Source organism: Lonchura striata, chromosome 1 (assembly GCF_050655825.1).
Source record: "Lonchura striata isolate lonStrDom1 chromosome 1, ASM5065582v1, whole genome shotgun sequence".
In the NCBI taxonomy this organism is placed as follows: domain Eukaryota; kingdom Metazoa; phylum Chordata; class Aves; order Passeriformes; family Estrildidae; genus Lonchura; species Lonchura striata.
In genome coordinates, this window is record NC_140703.1 from 111,585,212 (window position 1) to 111,606,532 (window position 21,321).

Consider the following 21,321-nt stretch of genomic DNA (forward strand, 5'->3'; position numbering starts at 1 on the left):
CTTGTGGGATGTACACACTTTGTAGATGTATGGCATAATTTCAGCCTGAGAAACCTCAAAGCCAAATCTCCAAGATAACATATATGAGGTACAGAATGATCTCCTTAAATGACTCTCTCTCTTTTAGATGCCTGGTGGCAGGGAAGACAAAAAAAAAAGGGAAATCATAAACACTCATCCAGTATGCATAACTTGCTGTGATTTTTTTTTTGCTTTTTTTATTTGACTAAAGATTTATATATATAAAGTTTCATCTTTTTTTCCCCCTTTGGATGCCATCATTGGTGACAGGAAAAGCATCAACATTTCCAGCTCTGCAGCAGGTTATGCCTGTGCATAAGCAGTAACACCTGCCTGTTCAAAGAGCATTTTTCTATCCCTGAAACTGCTCACGTGATGTTCGTGGTGTACCTACCATAGACTGGAAACCTCTAACTCAGGAGATCATCAGAGACCACAGGGCAGACTGGCTTACCCAAGTCTTATTTGTTCTGAGTGAGAACTTCCTGAGACTTGGGTGCAAAGGAACCTATTTGCAATTTTGGGCTAGGTGTAACCTTTCTTGCTCGTTGAAAAAAAAAAAAAAATCTTTTGTGGTACTAAAGCAAACTTAAATATTTTTCATCAATACAAATGGAAAATAGTATATTCTGTGAAAATTCTACCTTCGCATCATACTTTATAATAGCTGTTATAAAATCTGACAAGTGTTGAAAAGAGGGATTACTCCAAAGACAAACAGGAGAAATCACCAGAAGACAAAATATCACATGGGGTAACAAGCTACTTAAAAGAGGCATTAAGGTACAGTTGTTTGAATAAAGTAGCTAATGAAATAATGAACCTTTCAAATTATATCTAAGTTGAGTTAATGTGTATTTTCAACAATTATGTACACCCCTCTCAGCTCAGGAACTTTCTGTGGTTTCAGTAAGAAATTGCAGAGGTGAACATGATACAAAAAAGACTGTGTGCTGTAAGAACACTTAAAGGTTTTGGGTTTTGGCTTTGGGTTTTTTTGGTCAAGGCACTTAAGTCTGCTGTGCATTTCGGTGAAGGGTAACCTACAGAACATCTTGTGTCTATGCAAACAATTACATTTTCTCCTGGTGTAAATAGTGCATTTAGCAGCAACACATGCTATAAAAGCAATCCAATAGCATGATGAAGTGCAGGAATTTAGGTGTCAAGGTGCTGGCGCTGGGGCTGCAGGGGTGGTCTCTGTCAGGAGGGGCTGGAGCTGCCCCATGCCAGACACAGACAGTTCCAATGGGATCACTGCAGGGCACAGCTCAGCCCAGCAGTCAGGACAGTGGTGTTGCAGGGAAAGTGTGTGCAAGAAAGGGAAAAAAACCTGCCCAGCAAGTGAGTATTTTGGGAACTGCCATTCCCATCCTCCCTGAACCACCTGGGGCTGGGTAGTGCATTAGGAGTAGGGGGGTGAAGCTGAACCTGGGAAGGTGAGGAGAGGAGGTGGTTTAATTTTTGTCTTTGCTTCCCACTATCCAAATCTATTTGATACTTCAAAGCTCCTATTTTGCTTCATCTGGTGACATCAGAATGTGAGGCTGCACCTTCACTTAGTGCTCAAGTGCTCTTACAAACAGACAAGTGATGGTCAAAAACCAGTCCCACTCTGATCATCACACAACTTCTTTCTGGTCCCCTGGAAGTCAGGAGGTGTTTCTTCCATCACAGGAAGAAGAACTTGATCTTTGTTGGCCTGGTCCAAACCCAGGACACAGTAAAAATCCACTCTGATGAACTGCTTGTTATGGAGCAGAAGGAATAGAGTGGTTTAGTAAAAGGAAACACTACACAGCTGTTTAAGTCCCCACCAGGCTGCTGCCAGATGAAAAATGGATGGTACTTAAAAGCAAACTGAAAAATCAAGTGCTACTAAACCCCAATACTTTTAAATTTAAAATGAGAACTCCATAAATACAAAATAAGTGAAAAAGAAAACTAGGCTAGGTTAATGAAATCCTGTCATTTACTACTGCTAGATTAATAATTAGTGGAAACAGAGACAGATTTGGTTTTGTTAATGCTGATTACAAGATCCCAATACTTTAGATGAGGTGGATATTTATGGTGGTGAAAATCACAATTTTATGTCCATGAAAAAGCAAACCCAGAAGAGGCAGAAATGTGACTGGTTGAGATTGAACTGTCCAGTCAAACAGAATAAAAAAATGCATATATATGTGTACATATGTATTGGGATCTTAAAAAGGCTATAGTAGCTTCTGAGCAAGCTGTTACCCTTGTGACCACTCCACTGGATTCATCAAAGGAGCAAATGATGATTTTGAATTTATTCTAAAAACTGACCTGAACAAGGACTATTGAGCTGCACCTTTGAACTGAACTTAGCTCAGGAAAATGAACAAAGTGCACACATGAACACAGATGGAAAATTTTCCTATGTCAAAACTACAAACACAATCAATAGACAGCAAAGTTATCTAAAATCATGAATATTCACTGCTCTTTAGATCCAATATCACTTCTGCTGAAAATTATTTAGTAGAAAATCTGCCTTCTAAATATGTCCAGTGTAAAATTTAAAAATTCTTCACAACAGCTCAGTTATAAAATCTTTTATAAATTTTCGAATTTTCTTTGGTATTCTGGGAGAAAGTCTGCACCTTTTTGGAGGCAGTTTGAAAAAGAACAATAAGCAAAGGCACTTTTCTCTGAAACACATAACTTCTGCCTTCCACAGGCTTTTTATTCTTTAGATTATAAACACACTCATGGATATATTCAAATGACTGTGCACGAAAAACCAACATTTTAACTTAATACAGATTGCATGCATGCACACAGAGAGGATTTTTAGTTGTATCCATATATTAGAAGAAATCATATGGAAGATTGGAATCAGTTTTCTGTCTGTGTGCACTTAGGTTTTTCTTTTCTGTTCTAGAGTGGCATTAACTGAAAATCATCACTATACAAAGACTCAGCAGTGGCATGTAGTGATACCTGCCTCCATCCATTTCACTGTAAATGCCTACATCAAAGTGTTTGCTGAGTTAGGAAGCACTCAGTGCCTGGACAGGTACATCCAGGTTACACTGGATATCTTATTTCTAGAGGTAAACTTTCCTACCAGCCAGTTTTTAAGGCATGTTGGCTGCCTGTAAATTTATAAAGCTGCTAGTTTTGCTGATTTTTCCTGTGGATAAACAGAGAGCTTCAGTCTTCAGGTGCTGTCAATCTGACATCATTTACAAGCACTAAAGATAAATTTTGACTTACCTTTGGTAATTTAGTTTTTATGACTCTTTCCATATTATTCCAGACAATAGGGCTATGCTTTCCACAAGAAGAAGAGTATATACAGAGACCCAATCAGATTTTGTCATCCCTAAGGCAGGGGATTGATGACCAAGATATCAGAAGGAGAGTCTTTCAACAGCAGTAGTATCTGAACGATGTATAAGGAAACAACTGGAACAAATAATTTTTAGGAAAAAAAAATGTGAGGTACTAATAAACATCACCATCTGACCTCTCACAATAGTGTAATAAGAAATATGATCACAAATCAAGGTGTTTCTAAAAGAGTGGGATGTCCAGAATAATGTGGAAGGAATCAAAGAATCACACACAACAGATCAGGTAGGGCAGTACTTTTCTACTATTAATTCCTTTCCACATTACTCCAGACAATAGAGATGTTTAAAGCAGGTCTACAGAGAAGATGAGTAGATTAAAAAAAAAAAAAAAAGTAAAAAAAGGGGCAGAAAAAGGGGCAATTTAGCTTCAGTACAGAAGATTGTCTGAAGAAAATGTGTTTAAAAGATACATCAGCAGACAACTGGACCACTGGATGTGAGTGTCCAGAAAACAAACAAAGCAAAGCTCACATGTTAACGAGACAAATTATAATTAATTCAATGGCCTTTTCTGCCATAAAACTATGATGGAGGAAGTAAACCTAAATGATTTCTCAACACATTAGCCTCCTATAAACACTCTCAAATCAGCCCAGATGTGAAGTGGAATTTCTGAGAGACAGTAAACCACAGCTGTATCTTTTAAATAAAATGAAGTCCCTTAAAGGCAAAGCTGTGAAGAGACTCACATTTTTTTATTTTTCAGGAAAAAAAAGAAGTGAAAACACTACCCTGTAAGAGAAAGAAGAATAGTAGTGTAGGATCTCAGCTTACAAAATTTTACTTCTCTTTGGAAAACAAATGAAAGCTTTGAAATACCAATCAGACACTGATGATGAAAAGGAAAAAGCATCTGTGTAGTCTAAAAATGTCCTCCAACATTAAAACAAACAAAAAATGTTTTCTAACCTGGCATTTATAAAACCACCAAGATTCAGTTTGGGGATGCACTGGAGATGTTGCCCAGAGAGGGGACAGATGCTCCACCCCTGGAGACATTCAAGATCAGGTTGCTCTGAGCAACCTCATCTAGTGGAAGATGTTCTGCTCCTAGCAGGGGATTGGACTGGATGAGCTTTAAAGGTCCCTTTTCAACCCAACCATTCTATGATCATTTTTACATTGATGAGAACAAAACAAAAAGTAAGGAACTCTAAAAAATTCTGCCCCTCTTCCCCCCATATTACAGTCTTAATTAGAGGGAAATTTATGGCAATGCCTTCCTTTGCTGTTTTTGTACTAAGTCTGAAAACACAGTTCACATGGAACTAAAAGCATTTAGTATTTATGTGCTGTACTGCTACTAAGAACACATAAGATGTCTTCTAATAAGATGATAATTTACATTAGGATACTACAGGATTCTGAGGCAGCTTAGAGCATGTAACTAATAATATATGAAAATTAATACTGGACTGGATTAGCATTATGGTATCTGTGACATTTTGCTGCTGAAGATAAAATGTGAAAGGCAGTTAACTCTCCCCAGATAAAGAACCTCATCATACTTAGGTCTATACAGTTGTCTTTGCACTAGTTGAAACCAGGAGAAATTAAGTAGATTAAGTGAAGGAAATATCAATTGTGAACTCAATGCTTTTTGTTCCTTCAGACTTTTATACCATATATTAGCTAAAACTCGCAGGATGTAGCACCTAAGATATTTGACACCAGATAAATCTGATGTCACATTTAAGAAAATACGGTGACAATTCATACTATGGTCTGCAAGAAAAACTCTTCAAGAAAGGAGACAAATTATAATGTGAGATTAGTCTGTTAAATCACTGACTTCCCAGAGGTTCTACTACTCCAGCTGCATCATAACAATGCAACACAGACTGTTACTGTCTTATGGAACTGCTCTGTGCCTTAAAGGAATTCACTTATAAATGATGATGATCTCTAACTCCTGTGAATACTGCCAGAGTTCCTTTATAAAGTTCCTATTTCAAGGCTTCAAGTGAAACCTGTAGCACAATTTTCCACTTCTGATCATGAGAACTGAAGCAAAAAGAGACCTTCAGAGATTGGTAGCTCATGAAACCTACTTCCTCTAGCTCAGATGATAACACATGATTCTTAGCCACTTATTGCAGCTTACAGCCAAATGGAGTGGAACAAAGAATATTTCCTTACACTTTCCCCTCTGGCCTTATGAAGAAATGAGTTATAGCTATGTATTTTTTTTTTGGTACTTTATTTTACTTACATTAAGTAAATAATAACTAATAATTGAAATTTCTTAAAAATAATGTCAACTGAGTTGTTAGCTGATAAAATACAGTCACTCCTAAAATCTCCTCCATACACATTTTCATCAATGACATCTAGTATCATGTCACAGCTTGTTCTCATGATCTCTCTTACACTTCTGTAAAACAGCCATTTACCTGCTTAAAAGAAAGAACCTTGTAGTTACAATCCTTCTGAACTTCACAAGTCTGTCTTCGAACCTACTTCAGAACATTTTAATACCTGGGGTTTAATTTAACTTCACTACAAAAATCCTTCCTCAGCAATTTATGCACACTCTGATAAAGATGCCTTTGTCAAGTCAAAAAATGTAACAGTCCTGAGCAAAGTAAAAGCTCTAAGCTTGAAGGCTGGCTTCAAACACACTGAGGAAGAAAATTCCCTTTTAGTTTGTCTTCTGGGGCTACACAGAATCTGGGATTGCAAGGCACAGGTGTACAGAAGTAGGAAAAACAGCACAAACAAAGCACAGGGAACTTCAGGTCAGTAAAATTAACTTGATAATAGATAGATTTTATTTAATAGAGAATGTCTTTTTTTATGTACTAACCACCAAACTGCCATGCTAAAAGGGAAATGATGCCATGCTAAAAGGGAAAGAATTGACTATGTCAAGAGAATCAATGTTTTCCACTAAAAATTAGAAAAGCAATGTGAAAGTGAACAAGTTGGTTATGATGCTGCTCCAACTTCTCTATTTGGAGAGTTTCTACTTTTTTGTTATGAAACAATTGAGAAATAAGAAGTGCCTGTAAATTATTGTTACTATCATGACAGAACTTATCCATAGGAATAACACCTTTAAACAAATGTGTAGATAAACACTGATTTATAAGAAACTTACAGTCCAGTTCAAACAGCCAGCTTTCATATAACATGTGTTACACTGTAAAACTGAATGTGTAAGACCTTGTCAGTTCTGTGTAGGGAACTTCTAGTAATTTGCCTTCAGGTAGGGTTTTGGCAGGAAAAAGAAGTGCCAGATAACATAGCTTTAAAGCCCAGTTTGGGGTTAAAAGACTGGAATGGAAGATGAGAAGAGAGGAATCTGTTAAGGAGACTTTCCACAGTATATCAATGAAGTGGAATTACATTGGGTATCCCTGAAAATGAGTGGAATTTGAAGCTGAAAGCAACAAGTGCCAATGAAAAGGCTGCAAACTGGAGATGCCAGTTGAGAAAAAGGGGGAAAAAAGTGTGTGAAGCCAGACCAATATGGCAGAAGTTGAGATGGAATAACAAAAGATACTGACAAGTATCACAGTGATGAGGTTTGAGATCTTCTGTAAGATCTACAAAGAGAATCCCCAGCACTGATCACTGCTGAAGGCTGAGCACAGGAACAGTGAGTGGGATCACAGCACTGGGAACAGTAACACAAAAGGAAGGCCATGGCAAAATTTGGGAAAAATGCAGTATTTTTTTTTTTTTTTCCAAAGTTGAACTTGAATGTTTCTTGCTAGACAATTGGTAGTCTGAAAGTACACTGCATCTGACTACCTCCAGAAGAGTGGCTGAAACAGAAGAAGCGGGTAAAGTTGCTCAGCAGAACATAAATAACAAAAATGAGATCATTATAAACAAAAGTGTAGAAACTACCACTAAAAAAAAGCCGTGACTAAGGTATAGATAATTTGAGTAACACAAGAAAAGTAAAGAAAGCAATGACTTTTATTACAGATTAACTGAATGGGTATTTTCTTGGAAAAGATGCCCCTATTTAACAAGATACTTGGATATTTTCATGGTATCAGCAATATCTGTAAGGAAAGGGAAGCTGTTGATATGTTTATATTTTATTTGCTTTTTATTTTAAAAAACGTACAAAACTCAAATCGACACAGAACATTAAGTTATTAAATTAGGAAATCTGAGATTTTGAAGATGCATGGTACTGAAGAAAGTCACTAATTCTGAAGAAAAAAATATTAAAACTAACAAAATGTTTTGTTGTGATCTCCTACTCTGGCAATGAAAGCATCAGAAAATTGATTGGGTCTTCATCTGTGCAGGCTGATTAAAGCATAACCCTATTGTCTGGAACAATATGGAAGGCAGCTAGAGGAAATAAAATCCACAGAAAACAAAACACAGTCAAAAAATATATATACGTATCAAGATATTGATGTCTTATGCAATAATTACAATGAAATTTCAAAACACAGAAAAGAATCACATGTGAAAACCAGTAAGATTTTGCTATTAAATAGCACAGGATTCCGACAGGAATTGCTTATCAAACAGGGGAGCAGTGACAATGCTGCACTAAGTCCTTACTCAAGTGCTTCAATGACTGCATTTTTATTTTCTTTGCTTTACCAAGCATGGCAGAATTAAGCCAAAGCTCGTATTAAAGTGGAAAATTCTTTGGGTTTTTCCAGTTTTATTTTGACCCAACCAGCATGAGTTCCTGTCAAGTAACATTTAAAGGGATTTAATGCTCAATGTGTGAATGCAGGTTGCATTCCACTGCCAGTTTTGCTTGGCTGTGTGCATTTACCATGTTAACTAAGTCTTTAGTGAAAGATTATTTTTGAGCTCTTGTTTTGCAGGCCAGGCTGTGTCAGAAGAACAGAACTCTGCAGTACAACATGCACAGTATTAAATAACTTAGAAGGAAAATTTCTTACCTCCAGCAACTAGCCCAGACTCTCCTAACTGAATTGCTACCCCAAAGCCACCAAGCTTTACTGGGGCTGAATTCTCTTTTGAGGCAAGCAGTACACAGTGTGGCTGAAAAGACAAAAATCCAGATGAATTATTACATTGCTTGAGAAAAACAATCTGTATTTTAGAACTTACTTTCATAAATCTGTAAGCAGAGGTTAGATTTTGTTTTTTTAAAAATAATTTCTTAATTTCAGTTATCTCCTTTTCTGGCATGGACTCCTCTTTCTACATTGGCTTCCCATCTACTGCCCCAGGCATAACAAAATCCCTTCAGAACCTACCAGAACTACTAAGGAAAACAAAGTGAAATCATGATAAAATGGAGATAAAAAACTCTCATCTATAATTTCTTACCTGGTATCACGTTTCCTTTTTGTCTTTCACCCTATTAACCCTTACACTGTTTCAATTCCCCAGCTGAAATATCCTGCTTATTATATGTTTTGTGGGGTCTTATCCTTCCCACAGAGAACATAAAACTCTCTTTTGAGCCTTAATCACAGAATTCACTCTGCACTTCTCAAGTGCAGGAAAGAAAAGCAACACCCTGGGACATTCCAGTGAGGGATATTCTCATATCCAGTGAGGTTTAGAGGTGTCTAAACTGGATTCCAGCCATAGCCATCTATACACTTCATTTTCCACAAATAAGAGTGAGGTGTCACGAGTAAAAATGAAATAGTATTATACAATAATTCAGATGGGTAGTGACTGCTGTAGGAGAAAGCAACACACGGACAAAATCTATTAGAACACAATTTGGTATTAAATACACGTACCCAAACAACTGCATTTAATTTAGAACTTCCTGCATTTGCTAAAAGCCTCTCTTTTCAACACCGTATTATTTAAAATGAAGAACCTCAAATTTGTATACTACTTCCTGAGAATACATTACTGCTTAAATTGCAAAACTAAGAACTCAAAAGATTACACAGGAGCTACCAGAAGTTCAAAGTGACTACTTGTAAAGTTACCATCTCTAGCCACCCATGTCTTTTTGTAAAAGTTTAAATTATATGAGAACAAATATCTTCAAAACAATGTTCTTGAGATCTTCATTAAATTTAGACCTTGTCATATCAGGTCTTCTCGAATCTACTCTTAAGTTTCTAATTCATAAATGTAATTTTCAATTCCTATGGCTCACTTGGAAGAGTATTACCAGGTGGTATTATTGCTGCATATTGTATTTCACTTCTGCCTTACTGAAATGGCTAAGATGCACACTTAAGGCACTTTCACATCCTCTCATCACTGTCATTTGGAGTGAGAAAGAAGAACAGTTCTAATCCCAGGCAAGGAGAAAGGTAGATGGGAGAACTATATAAACATTTACAAAATGTCCCATTCCACGGCGGTGCTGATTTATCTTTACCCTCTACTGGAAAAAAGTGACACTAATTCCAGGAAGCACTAAAGAGATGATAAACTGTACCAACATCACTATCACCCAAAAAACCACTGGCACTGCCCACCAGAAACAAAGCCTTTGAGAAAAACACTTCAAATCTCCAATCCAGTGCAAAATTGAGAAAAAAATATTTCAGAACCTCTCAGCAGAGCCCAAATGACCTGGGTATGGCCAGTTAAAAATGCCTTTAAAAAAAACAATGCAAACCAGTTGCAACATCAGTTAAAACTTCCCCCTGTTGCCAATTGCACGAGTCAGCTGGAGCTCACTGCTTTCAGAGAGAAGCTGCTGCTGCAGCTTTCTAATAAAAGGACCTGCACGTTTCTCCTCCCTGTCTTTACCAGTGGATTTGAGAACCAGCAGAACTTCTTAACACCTAAATGGTAAGTGACTTCTTTTATACTTCAGCTGTAGTTTTCTTAATTGCAGAGATGTTGCTGACCTCCAAATCCTTTGCTAAGTATACCTGGATTTAAGCACATCTGCTTGCTTAGAGGTGACACAACTTATGACAGCAAGAAGTTTTGTTCCCGATCCCTTTGCAGTGTAACCCAAGTTTCTCTCTCATCGATCTAAACTTCCTTATGCAAGTCTCCATATGAAACAATTTCATAGAAAAGCAACCTAAACATGAAGTCTTTGCAGTAGATGAGTTTCAACATGTATTTAAAAACACTGCAGTTTGAAATCAATCTCTTGAAATTACTTGCCCTGCAATATCATGTGGCAAGTATGAGAACAGCTGGTTTTGAAACTGCTAACATACCCTACCAGTTTAATGTAATTGTAGGGTAAAACAACACAGGATGTTAAAATGTTTTAGACTCTGCTCTCGAGAATTCAGATTCTGTAAGTACGTTAGCTCTTCTTAAGAATTTTGCCTAAAGTGTTGTCATTTTCAGTGCTGCGGCTGCACCACAGAATTAAATATAAATTTATATTTTTTAAGACCTAGAATGAAAATTGCATGGCCTAGACACAGACCTAGCATAAAAGTTATTTTAAGATTACATATACAGCAGTGGTTTTTTGTTTGTTTTTTTTTCCGTAACAACTAAATTCAGAGTGTCAAAACCACTTCTGAAAATTCTGTGAGATTATGGGAAAAAACCTCTTTCCTCTGTAAAACAAAAATATACTAAATAAACTTTTTAATGGCATTTCTTCTTGCTATGACAAACAAGTTGAAGACTGAAGTTTTATCATTAGTTATCAGCGATAAACATCACTGCCTTCACGTGACTGCTCTCCAAACCACACACTTCTGGTTTTCCTTCACTGGTCAAGGCTGATTTTATCTTTCACATTGTACCTTCCTGGTCAGCAATGAGCTTAGTGAAATTAAAAACTATTTCATGAATGCAAAGAAAACCATGAAAACAAGAAAGGTTTGAAAACAGCCTGTTACTGCATTATTGTGATTTCCAGCTAATAGTAGATTGTGTACTACTGATTTGTGAACAGCCAAGAAAAGGAAAAACCACATTTATGTGAAGGTACAGATTATTAAAAACAAGCTACTGCAATAATACTGTCTCACAGAGTTACTTATAACACAGTACATAGCCAAGTAAATATTATTAATTGATGAGTGCTTTTGTAATTGAGAGCCAGTGAGTGGCATGTGAGAGATCTGAATTATTTAAAATTAACACAGATGAGTTTAGACGTCCTTTAATATACTTCTATGTACTTTGTGTCAACACTGAGAATACTTAGTTATGCTTACTGTACCATTAAAATTTTTTCTGTGCTAGAAATTCTGGTCCTAAGAAGTGAACTTTAAAAAATTATTTATTCTTATAGATAAAGAAAATTCTTAAGTTTGCAGCAAAATGTAATAGTTGACTTTTAAAACAACACAAAACAGTAATAACGCTGTAATTACAGAAATATTTATCTATGAATACTCTACACTATCTGTTCTTTCTTGCCTGCAGATTATGTAGACTTATATTATTTTATGATATCTGGCTGAAACTCTTTCTGTTCAGCTACACCAATACTTGGTGCATTTATTCCTTTTAGCTACTGCCTTTTATGTTTATACCACATTAGACTGTTAGGCTATAAAGCAAACAGACACATGAATGGAGATTTAATTCTTAAAATCTCTTTGTCTTTTTGCAGAACAGCTAAAACCCCTTTGCAAATGATGGCTGCAACTTCAGCTGATTTATCAACCATTGGTCCACACAAGGAAGAATTCTGGAGTAACCAAACCAACCTGACCATAGATGCCTCAGAAAGTCACAATGATGCCAGCTGTTCCTTGGATGACAACAACTCACTGTCACTTGCTTTGATAGTTTTTTACTCTATTATTTTTGTAGTTGGATTGGTTGGAAATATCATAGCCCTGTTTGCTTTCCTGGGCATTAATCAGAAGAGGAATTCTATCCAAGTTTACTTGCTAAACGTAGCTGTTGCAGACCTCCTGCTCATCTTCTGTCTTCCCTTTCGGATACTCTACCATGCCACCAACCGCTGGATGTTTGGGCGGATTTTTTGCAAGGTTGTGGGAACTCTGTTTTACATGAACATGTACATTAGCATAGTACTGTTGGGATTAATTAGTCTGGATCGTTATATAAAAATCACTAAGTCTGTGAAGCGTCCAAAGATGTTAAGCACTACCCGGAGTGTGCAGATCTGTTGCACGGTGTGGGCGATTGCGCTGACAGGATTTATAGTGGTAGTTGCACCATCTTTCTTTAAGACTAAGGACAGCAACTCCACCAAGTGCTTCCATTACCGAACCAAACAGAATGCAGAGAAGACAGAAGCAATTTTAAATTATATCACTGTACTGATTTTCTGGATAGTTTTTTTCCTTTTGATACTTTCGTATGTTAAAATTGCCAAGAACCTTCTGAAAATTTCGAGGAAAAGGGCAAATTTTCCCAATGCAGGAAAATACACCAAGACAGCAAGAAATTCCTTCATTGTTCTCATAATTTTCACAGTCTGTTTTGTGCCTTATCACATATTCCGGGTTGTCTACATCACATCACAGTTACAAACCCCATCCTGTTATTGGATGGAGATCATTCACACGTGCAATGAGGTGATGCTCGTATTTTCATCATTTAACAGCTGCCTAGACCCAGTTATGTATTTCCTAATGTCCAGAAGTGTCCGTAAGACTGTATTCCAACTGATTTGCAGAAAACTTCATGGAGAGTCAAGCCTAAACCTGGAGAGCACTTCAGACATAAAACTTGGCCAATACACTCCAGAGCGATTATCTACCACCACTCCTCACTCCAGCTACTCAAGGAAGAAGTCTATGATTTGAATGTTTAAATGGATCTCTGTCACTCTGGGTCACCAATTTCAGATCAAAAAATCCTCTACTCTACAGCTACTAATCCTGCCTCTTTCCACCTGTTAAGAAAAATGAGAAGTCTTACTTCTGTTTGTGAAAATGAGAAGTTACTTTTCAGAAGAATTTTTTTGCTCTTGTTTATCTAAGAACATAAATTAGGAAGTTCTCAGACATTTTGTGTTGGACTAAACTAGAACACTAACCCTTTAGGGAGATTTTCACAAAGGGGTTTGAACCTGTAAACTTGTATATACACATTAATATTAGTTGCTTGTGTACGTAAATAATAGATTCCTTTTGCAAAAAGTAAATCCTGTCCTATTCGAAAGATCTAGAGACCATTACAGATCTTATGTATTTTATGGTTTTCTCCATTTTCACAGGTTTCTAAGAGATCAGTATTTTTATTACATTTATAAATGTATTTTTAAAGAAAATATTTTCGAATTTAGCAATATGAGTCTTAAAAATTAGGTGAAGAATATAACAGTTATCAATTCAGTTTTAAGTACAGAAGACAGTCTTAGTTGTATTAAGCAGCAAAATTAAAATCCTACTAGGACCCTTGTATTTCCAACATTTTAATGAGTGTCAAGGTCAAACACTTGAGGAAAAGCAAGCAATGCTTTCAGAAAACTCGAAATAAATGAAGGAGAGATGAGGTGGGTATTTCCTAAGATTTCCTTCAATGTGACAAATTTCATGACTGCACAAACAGTTCAGCAAGGAACATCAACTCACAGAATGGAGCAAAAAGATCAGCCAGGCTCAGGTATTGGTCTACTCCTAGATTTCCAAAGCCACACATGCCAGTTGCATGCTTCCTCCCTGGCAATTGCTGATGCCATGTGAACAGCAATGTAATAGCAATGTTTCATAGCTACAGCTACATTCTCAGATACTAAACAGCTTTATGTATTTAGGCACAAACAAATTCCAAACTGTAACATTTCTCAAAAACCAGAGAGCTGAAGGTGGGAATGTCTGGCACAAAGATGACTAAAGCAGCACAACAATGAACAAATTAAATGTCTGGCATAACAGACCAGAAAGGTGAAAGAAATAGAGGCCAGACATCAAGCTCTGCAAAATCTGTGGATTTTTGCTAATTTCATATAATATTTTAATTTTACAGAAGATATAATACTCTGCTTCAACAAAGTAAACATAAGGTTTCACCTCAGCTAGCTATAAACTTAGATTAATTTTTATGTGAATTTACATCATTCAGATTTGAATGGAACTGGATATAAACATGTCAAATAAATTACAATGACTAGCCAGTCTGTTTTGTTTTCCTTTTTTTTTTTTTTAAATTAAAAATTAGGAGGTTTCCTTATCTTCAAAAGAAAGATTTCCACAAATGTGTAATTTCATAAAGATGTGATGGTAACTGACTTTTTCTTAAACATTTCAGCATACAACTGAGGTGTTTGTACAATAACTTCTGATTCTCACAGTAATTGCATTTCATGATCTTTTATCTATCATTTTGCCATCCTATTATATTAATGCTTCTCTTGGTTTTGTATTTGTCCAGTACAATTTTATTATGCAATACTGTAATTCTACATCATTACATCCATTCTGGTACATCTAGTAGAGTTGATAAACCATAATTTCACAAGATATATATGTTATCTCATCATTCTTTCTTTTCCATGCTTATTCTGTGAGCAGTGGGTTGATGATACTGAACAGCAGGCTGGGGTGAGGGTGTGGGCTGGGGAATCAGGAGAGGATAGACATGAACAACAGGAGCTTGAACAAAATGTGATTTCTAAAATTATTCTGAATGGTTAGACCAGAATTTTCATTTACAAGGTTTGTAATTCATGGACACAGCAGTATTGCCAAAACAGACTCAGATCTCTTCAGAAGATCAAGTAGTAATACAGGATTTTGGTACTGAAAATCCAAACTGCATTAAATTAATCAACTCTCCAGCTCAGAAATGAAAATCTGAAAGGGAACAGGTCTGTAAGAAAATCTCTAAGAGTAGCATGGCATAGAAGAGGGGAACAGGAATGACCACATAATCTTGAAAAAGTGTAGCATTAAGGGAGCAGCAGTCAGAACAAAGAGACAACCAAAGAAAGCTATCAGAAAATACTCCTGGATTTCTACAGCTGTATAAATCAGTGCTTCAGAATCTTGAAGGCCAGATGTATCAACAGGCTCAGAAAGGGATCTGAAACTAGACAGCACTGTCATGTAGGAAGCAGCTACTACTGACCAAGAAACAAAAGCAGGTATACTTACTCTTTTGAAAAAAAATATTTAATACTTATGTATTTTTTTTCTGCAACCAATTCTCCTAAATTTGGGGGTAAACACCAGGCCTTACAAGAAAATATTACTGAAGAACAAAACAGTCCAGAAACATCTTGGGAGATATGCTGAAAGTCACACTGTGATGTGCCAAATGACCACAGAATCAGTCACTCAAATAGTGTCTTACTTCTCTTCCCAGTGTTTCCTGATTACCTGAGTCTTCAGGTGAATTTTAACATGAAGGTAATTCTATTTGTTTTCCTTTCTGTATTTAAAGGCTAAATCAACACACATCCACATACAACTGCATGAACCTCATTCTCCTCTTTACTCAAATCCATAAACACATGGATTTCAACTGGTGTACCAAACTGTACCAGTGTTTGCACTGGTTTTGGCTGGGATAGTCTTTTCCACAATATGGGCTGTGTTTTGGGCTTGTGATCAAAACAGTATTGACACCCAGGGATGCTTCAGCCATTGCTAAGCATCACTTGCACAAGCAGCAGGACTTCACTGTCTCTGAGAACAGCCCAGCGAGAGGCTGGGGGTGCACAGGGACATGGGAGGGGACACAGCAGGGACAGCAGACCCCAGGGATATCCAGAGCACACGGTGCCATGCTCAGCAATAAAAGCCAAGAAGGAAGCTTGGCTGTGGTGCTATTTTTAGGAACTCACTGGGCACTGGTCAGATGGGGCTGCTTTCTATCACTTGGGTTTTTTTTTGTTTCTGCCTGTTTCTTTTTCTTTAAGCTTATTAAACTCTCACAAACCATGAATTTCCACTTTTACCCTATTAGTTCTGCCTCCCAGCCCACTGGAGAGGAAGTACGTGAATGTGTGGGATTTAGGAGCTTTCTGGGATAAAACCACAAACACCTACTCTGGTAGATACCAGCAGATTTGATCAGACTGTGTCAGACAAAGCAGGAGGGAGCAGCAGAAGCGGAGGTCTGCTCTGCAGCACAGCAGCCACAAAAACAAGAGGGGGAAGAGGCAAAAATCATAAAAAATTTTCTCACTTTTGATTCTCCTCCTCATCACACTGAGGGGGAATGAGTGAGCAGCTGTGAGGGATCACCTGTCTATCAGGGTTAAACCACAACATCAACTTTCATTTTTGCACTGAAATTAAATGCAATTATGGTTTTAACTTGCAAACTGATGTTTCTGAGGGCAGACAAAGAGCAATTATAAAAGAGGAGTGCAACGTATACCACTGAAAAACAACTGAGAATCACATTATTCCCAGAACTGGGAGGTTCACATATTGAAGCTTTAGTCTGATGCTCTGACAGCACACAAGGCTGTGAGAGACAGTGACAAAGCCTTGCTGAAGTTGAGGAATTTCATCACTGGGAATTTCCTTGGTTTTATGTTTCTTAGGGCCAGAAAACAAGTTGTCTGCATATAACGATGAAATGCAACATATGCTGCCTATTGGCAATATAAAATCTAGAACATGTATAAATTAAGAGTGTCATTGTTTGAGAATAGAGAAAATGTAAATCATTGAGGTGAATGATACACATAAAAATAATTACGAAGAACTTAAAAGTGAATGGCATAAAAAAATGAATGTGTTCTATTTGAGTATCTTCAAATACATTTGAGATCTAAACCTCAGTGGAATGCCACAGCAACAAGGACTTCTAACACTACTTAGAAACTATTGAACATGTAATAAATAGAAGACTCTCTCTGTTAGAATGATTTTTAATATAATATATATTCAAAAGTGGAAAACAAGGTATAATTAAATCTAACAAGAATGAGAATTAAAGTACATGCAAACTAATTGCAGCTTTACAACCTAATTACTAATACTACACAGAAAATAAATCTATTTGTAAATTAGTTCAGCTATGAATTCAAAATAGGAAGCCAGCTTTTATGTACATTATTTTAGGAAAAAAAAAAGTAATAAAAAGACTGAACAATGATAACAGATCATGAGGTGAATTTATGCTTAAACAAAAACCCAAACTAGGAAAACAAGAACCTTACCTAACTTATTTTCTCATAAAGGAACTTATTTATAGGTGTTGAAAAGGCTTTATCTTACAACCACAGATGTATCAGAAAGTAGAAAGCCCAAAAGTGTTGAAAAGGTATTATCTTACAATCACAGATGTCCAAAAGCCTCAACTTCTAAAGAACTAAGCAGAGTTTGCTCTGTGATCACATCTATGCTGTGGAGGAAGGAAACTGTCCTGTGTACACCTCTGGATGATCTGTGTGAAACACTGCATTTCTTGGACAGTGAGTCCATTTTCCCTGCCAGAACCCCTGGATACATCACCTGTAAATTGCTTCCACACAATCCATCACCTGACCAGACAGAAGAGATGTGTCCATTTGGTCACTCTGTGAGGACAGACATGGACACAGCACTGCTGCATGTGACCTTTGGGGATAGGCAGCTTGGTGACAGCTTGTGGAGCTGAAAAGCTGTTAAATATGACTGAAAACACAAGTTTTCATGCATAAAACAGCAGCATGAAGGAAAGTGGGCAGTCCTAAAGAGAACACCTCCACCCCCCAAAAGAGGAAGGCATTATATAAATGATTGCAAGGTGTTTCTGTGCCATACCTAAAGGACTGTTACAGCTGTTATTCCATGCTATCTCCTTTTTTTTTCCCTAATGGAGCTGTTCCTGACTTAATTTCAAAGCCTTTTTTGTACTTTTTTGTACATACATATTTTCTAAAATGTAAATGCCTGCCTCCCACCTGCCATTGTAAAAGGGAAGTGTACACTCTGAAAACTTAGTTATGCCAGAGAGAATTTTTTAACTGTACTCTCCAGCTTCCTGTGCCATCATTTTCACTGCAGCAGTGGAGATTAAACAGATACCAGACAGAAGTATTTCCTCTCAGCAAAGGAAGGTGCCTGCAGCTTGTATAGGTAAGCTTAAAATTACTACTTCTTTGTTTTACTTCATGAAATTTGGTCAGTTACACAAAAATTTTCATTAGACTTCTAAAATGAATAAATTAAACAATTACTTTGTGAATTCAATCCATTATAATAAAAGTAAATAAAAATAATAAAATTTAATATATTTTAATTCAACAATACATACAGAACTTAGTGTACACTAAAATACAAGAACTATAGAAGTTAGTTTAATTTGCAAGTTTGTCTAACACTGTGTACAGCATAGTTTTTATACTTGGTCTCTGTGCTTTTTATCATTGTCACACTGAATCCTCTTTAGCATCTGAGTTCACTTGTTTACAGCTTAAAAAAATATTGTCTCTAAGTTTAAAATCTGTTATTTTTTTTCTATATGATTTGATATAAAAAAAACGAACTAGGATACACTCCACTAAAATATGTATGTATATCTATGCATACAACAGTAAAAACTCTCCACTACAGGGTTGTAAATGGAAATATCAGTTTTTACACACAGTAATTGCACAGAGCTTTCATTTCTTATTTTCAGTTTGGAAATTGAGAAAAGACTGAAAAAAGAACTTGGAAAAAATTAATATACTGCAGTTTTCAATAACCACTGTATATGCTAAAAATATATAGACTGAGTTGCTAAATGTACATTAGAGCTCTGATAAAGTAACACTACATACAGACATGAGCACAGAATAAATACATATAGTGAGATTCTTGCAGCATACAGACTAATTTTTAGTTAAATGGAGGTACAGACACTCTTCAGCATTTCTGGAATTAAAGTAACTCTTTGCACTTAATTTGCTAATTTAATTTTAAATGGTCTGTAAGTGGTTTCCAAATTAGGTTACAGATGTTCCAAAAGATTGAGGAATAAACCAAGATCACAGAAGTTACTGCCAGACCCTAGCTTGAACCTTCAGCTTCCTCATTTATTTTATTACATTCTGTGCACATAAAAGCTTCAGGGTTAACTTTTCTTCATGAAGTCTTAGTGGAAGAGAATGCCCAAACTGTAACCTCATGCAGACTTAAGACAGCAGCATCAAAGGAACACTAAAAATTCAGAGAGATAGAAACAGCTGAGATAAGAGCAAAGAAGAGATGTTAGATGCACATTACAGAAATATTAAATTTTAACTGTGTTTCAGCTCTGACCACTCAAGAAATCCTGCCATAAATGAACAACTCATCATGTCTTCAGCCATCGCCAGCTACCACCGTAGCTCTCCCCATCCTCTACTCCTGCCTGTTTCCAGCTGGAATCTTTGGGAACATTCTGAGTGCCTGGATATTTTCACGGAAAGTGCACACCCGGAGGACACAGTACATTTACCTGGCCAACCTGGTGATTGCAAATCTGCTGGTTTGCAGCACCATGCCCTTCCTGGCCACCTACTTTGCGGACGGGCACCGCTGGCCCTACGAGTCGGCGGCGTGCAGGATCGCCCATCACCTGGGCACGCTGGTGATGCACGTCAGCATGTACGTGACCATCACCATCCTGTGCTCCATCGCCCTCAGCCAGTACGCCACGCTGAAGAAGAACTGTGGCACACAACGCTCCCCAGCTCTGCCAGGAACCTTCCAGGGGCGCCTGCTGCACAGCTTCCGGCGGCCAAAGTTCGCTAAATATTTGTGTGTCGTTATCTGGCTGACTGTGCTCTGCATAACAGTCACAGCCATCACCTACAACGCCCAGGAGAAGGTTTCAGGAGAGTTCCCCACCTGCTACAACGTCAGGGTAGAAGCTGGTGAACGTCCTGTAATGATTGCAGCTTATCTTGCCACTGTGTGCTTTTTTCTGTCTTTTATGACCGTTTTGTGGTCGTACTATTCTCTTACCAGACATCTGAGCAGAATACAAAAAAACACCTGTATTGGAGAAAAACATCTAATTTACAGAACAGTGAAAAGAAATATTCTTGTCATCCAGATGATATTAACTGTCTGTTTTCTTCCATACCATATTTTTAGGCCAATTTTCTATGTACTGCTTACAGACAATGACTGTCCAAGGTTGAACTATCTAGTGGAAATTAAAAATGTCCTTACTTGTCTTGCTGCCACTAAAAGCAGTTTAGATCCAGTTATATCCCTTCTGTTAGATAAAACATTTAAGAAAAGTCTTTATGACCTGTTTACAAAATCCACACCAGAACATTAAAAATGCAATATTGATATTTTCACTGAAATGGGAAGGAATATTGAAAGATTTTCATAGACTATAAATAATAATAAACGAATTTTAACTAACTTTAGGCAGGCTTTGATATAAAATGGGACATATTTAAATAAAATGGTAAACATATTGTATTTTATTTTCAAATCATCTTGCTTGCTACATCAACATTAGCCATAATAAATCCAATGTGTATATCCAAATGAATCCAAGGAGTTTGTAGAGTGAACAGTGTAATTCATCCACGTAATACAAAAGATATTTCATATTTCACCTGTGGACAGTTCCTTTTACTGAAAAAGTCAAGGAAGAAGGCAAAAATTAGGCTGAAGTTGAGGACTCAGCTCTCTGTTGCTATCAGCAAGTTTTGGCCACAGGTTTCCTTTACAATAAAGTTGAACAAAGCACAACATTTTCCTTGGGATGGGTGAAGCACAACTGTAACTACAAATAACAAGGCAGAACTGAGCAGTCAAAGCTTTCCAGATGGCAAAGCACTGCTGACAGGACTGGTTTTTAGGTCATCAGTTGCAAGTCTGGGTGAGCAGAGCTGTTCACTACCAAAGTGCTTTTCTGATTTGCACAGACATGAACTCAAACCCCAACACTTCTGTCCTTCCTGAAATACACTTTATAGGGAATGTAGCTGCAGTTATCTCAGCAAAATGCCTGCCTGGGCTTGTTTCTCGTAACACAGTTTTTGAAGGCAGCATAGGCTGAAGACACTCCTCCTACATTTTTCTAGTCACAACCACTTGTTCCCCGGTGCTTATCAAAAAGGCAAGAAAATGAATGAAACTTTGGGAACTACTAATCAAATATAACTTTGTGACAGACTCTTAGCAAGATCCCACACCAACATTTTGACATA

The 21,321-nt window shown here is 37.0% G+C and overlaps 3 protein-coding genes across 15 annotated transcripts in view; 2 read left to right on the forward strand and 1 right to left on the reverse strand.

Moving 5' to 3' along the window:
• The window catches only part of CASK (calcium/calmodulin dependent serine protein kinase), a 184,824-nt gene that overhangs the window by 72,516 nt on the left and 90,987 nt on the right, over positions 1 to 21,321 (reverse strand). For 12 of the 13 annotated variants that reach the window (XM_077781674.2, XM_077781677.2, XM_085560260.1 and 9 more), the window contains exon 6: positions 8,294 to 8,396. In XM_077781674.2, coding sequence (XP_077637800.1) covers positions 8,294 to 8,396 — 103 coding nt within the window. Of the gene's footprint in view, positions 1 to 3,267; positions 3,410 to 8,293; positions 8,397 to 21,321 lie in introns of those variants that run through there. The other variant, XM_077781678.2, reaches the window with a different exon arrangement.
• On the forward strand, positions 9,999 to 14,706 carry GPR34 (G protein-coupled receptor 34). Its single transcript, XM_021552539.4, has 2 exons — positions 9,999 to 10,130; positions 11,878 to 14,706. The coding sequence occupies exon 2, from the start codon at positions 11,900 to 11,902 to the stop codon at positions 13,043 to 13,045; it is 1,146 nt and encodes a 381-aa protein (XP_021408214.2). The 5' UTR covers positions 9,999 to 10,130; positions 11,878 to 11,899; the 3' UTR covers positions 13,046 to 14,706.
• On the forward strand, positions 18,119 to 20,653 carry GPR82 (G protein-coupled receptor 82). Its single transcript, XM_021552540.4, has 2 exons — positions 18,119 to 18,259; positions 19,420 to 20,653. The coding sequence occupies exon 2, from the start codon at positions 19,449 to 19,451 to the stop codon at positions 20,433 to 20,435; it is 987 nt and encodes a 328-aa protein (XP_021408215.1). The 5' UTR covers positions 18,119 to 18,259; positions 19,420 to 19,448; the 3' UTR covers positions 20,436 to 20,653.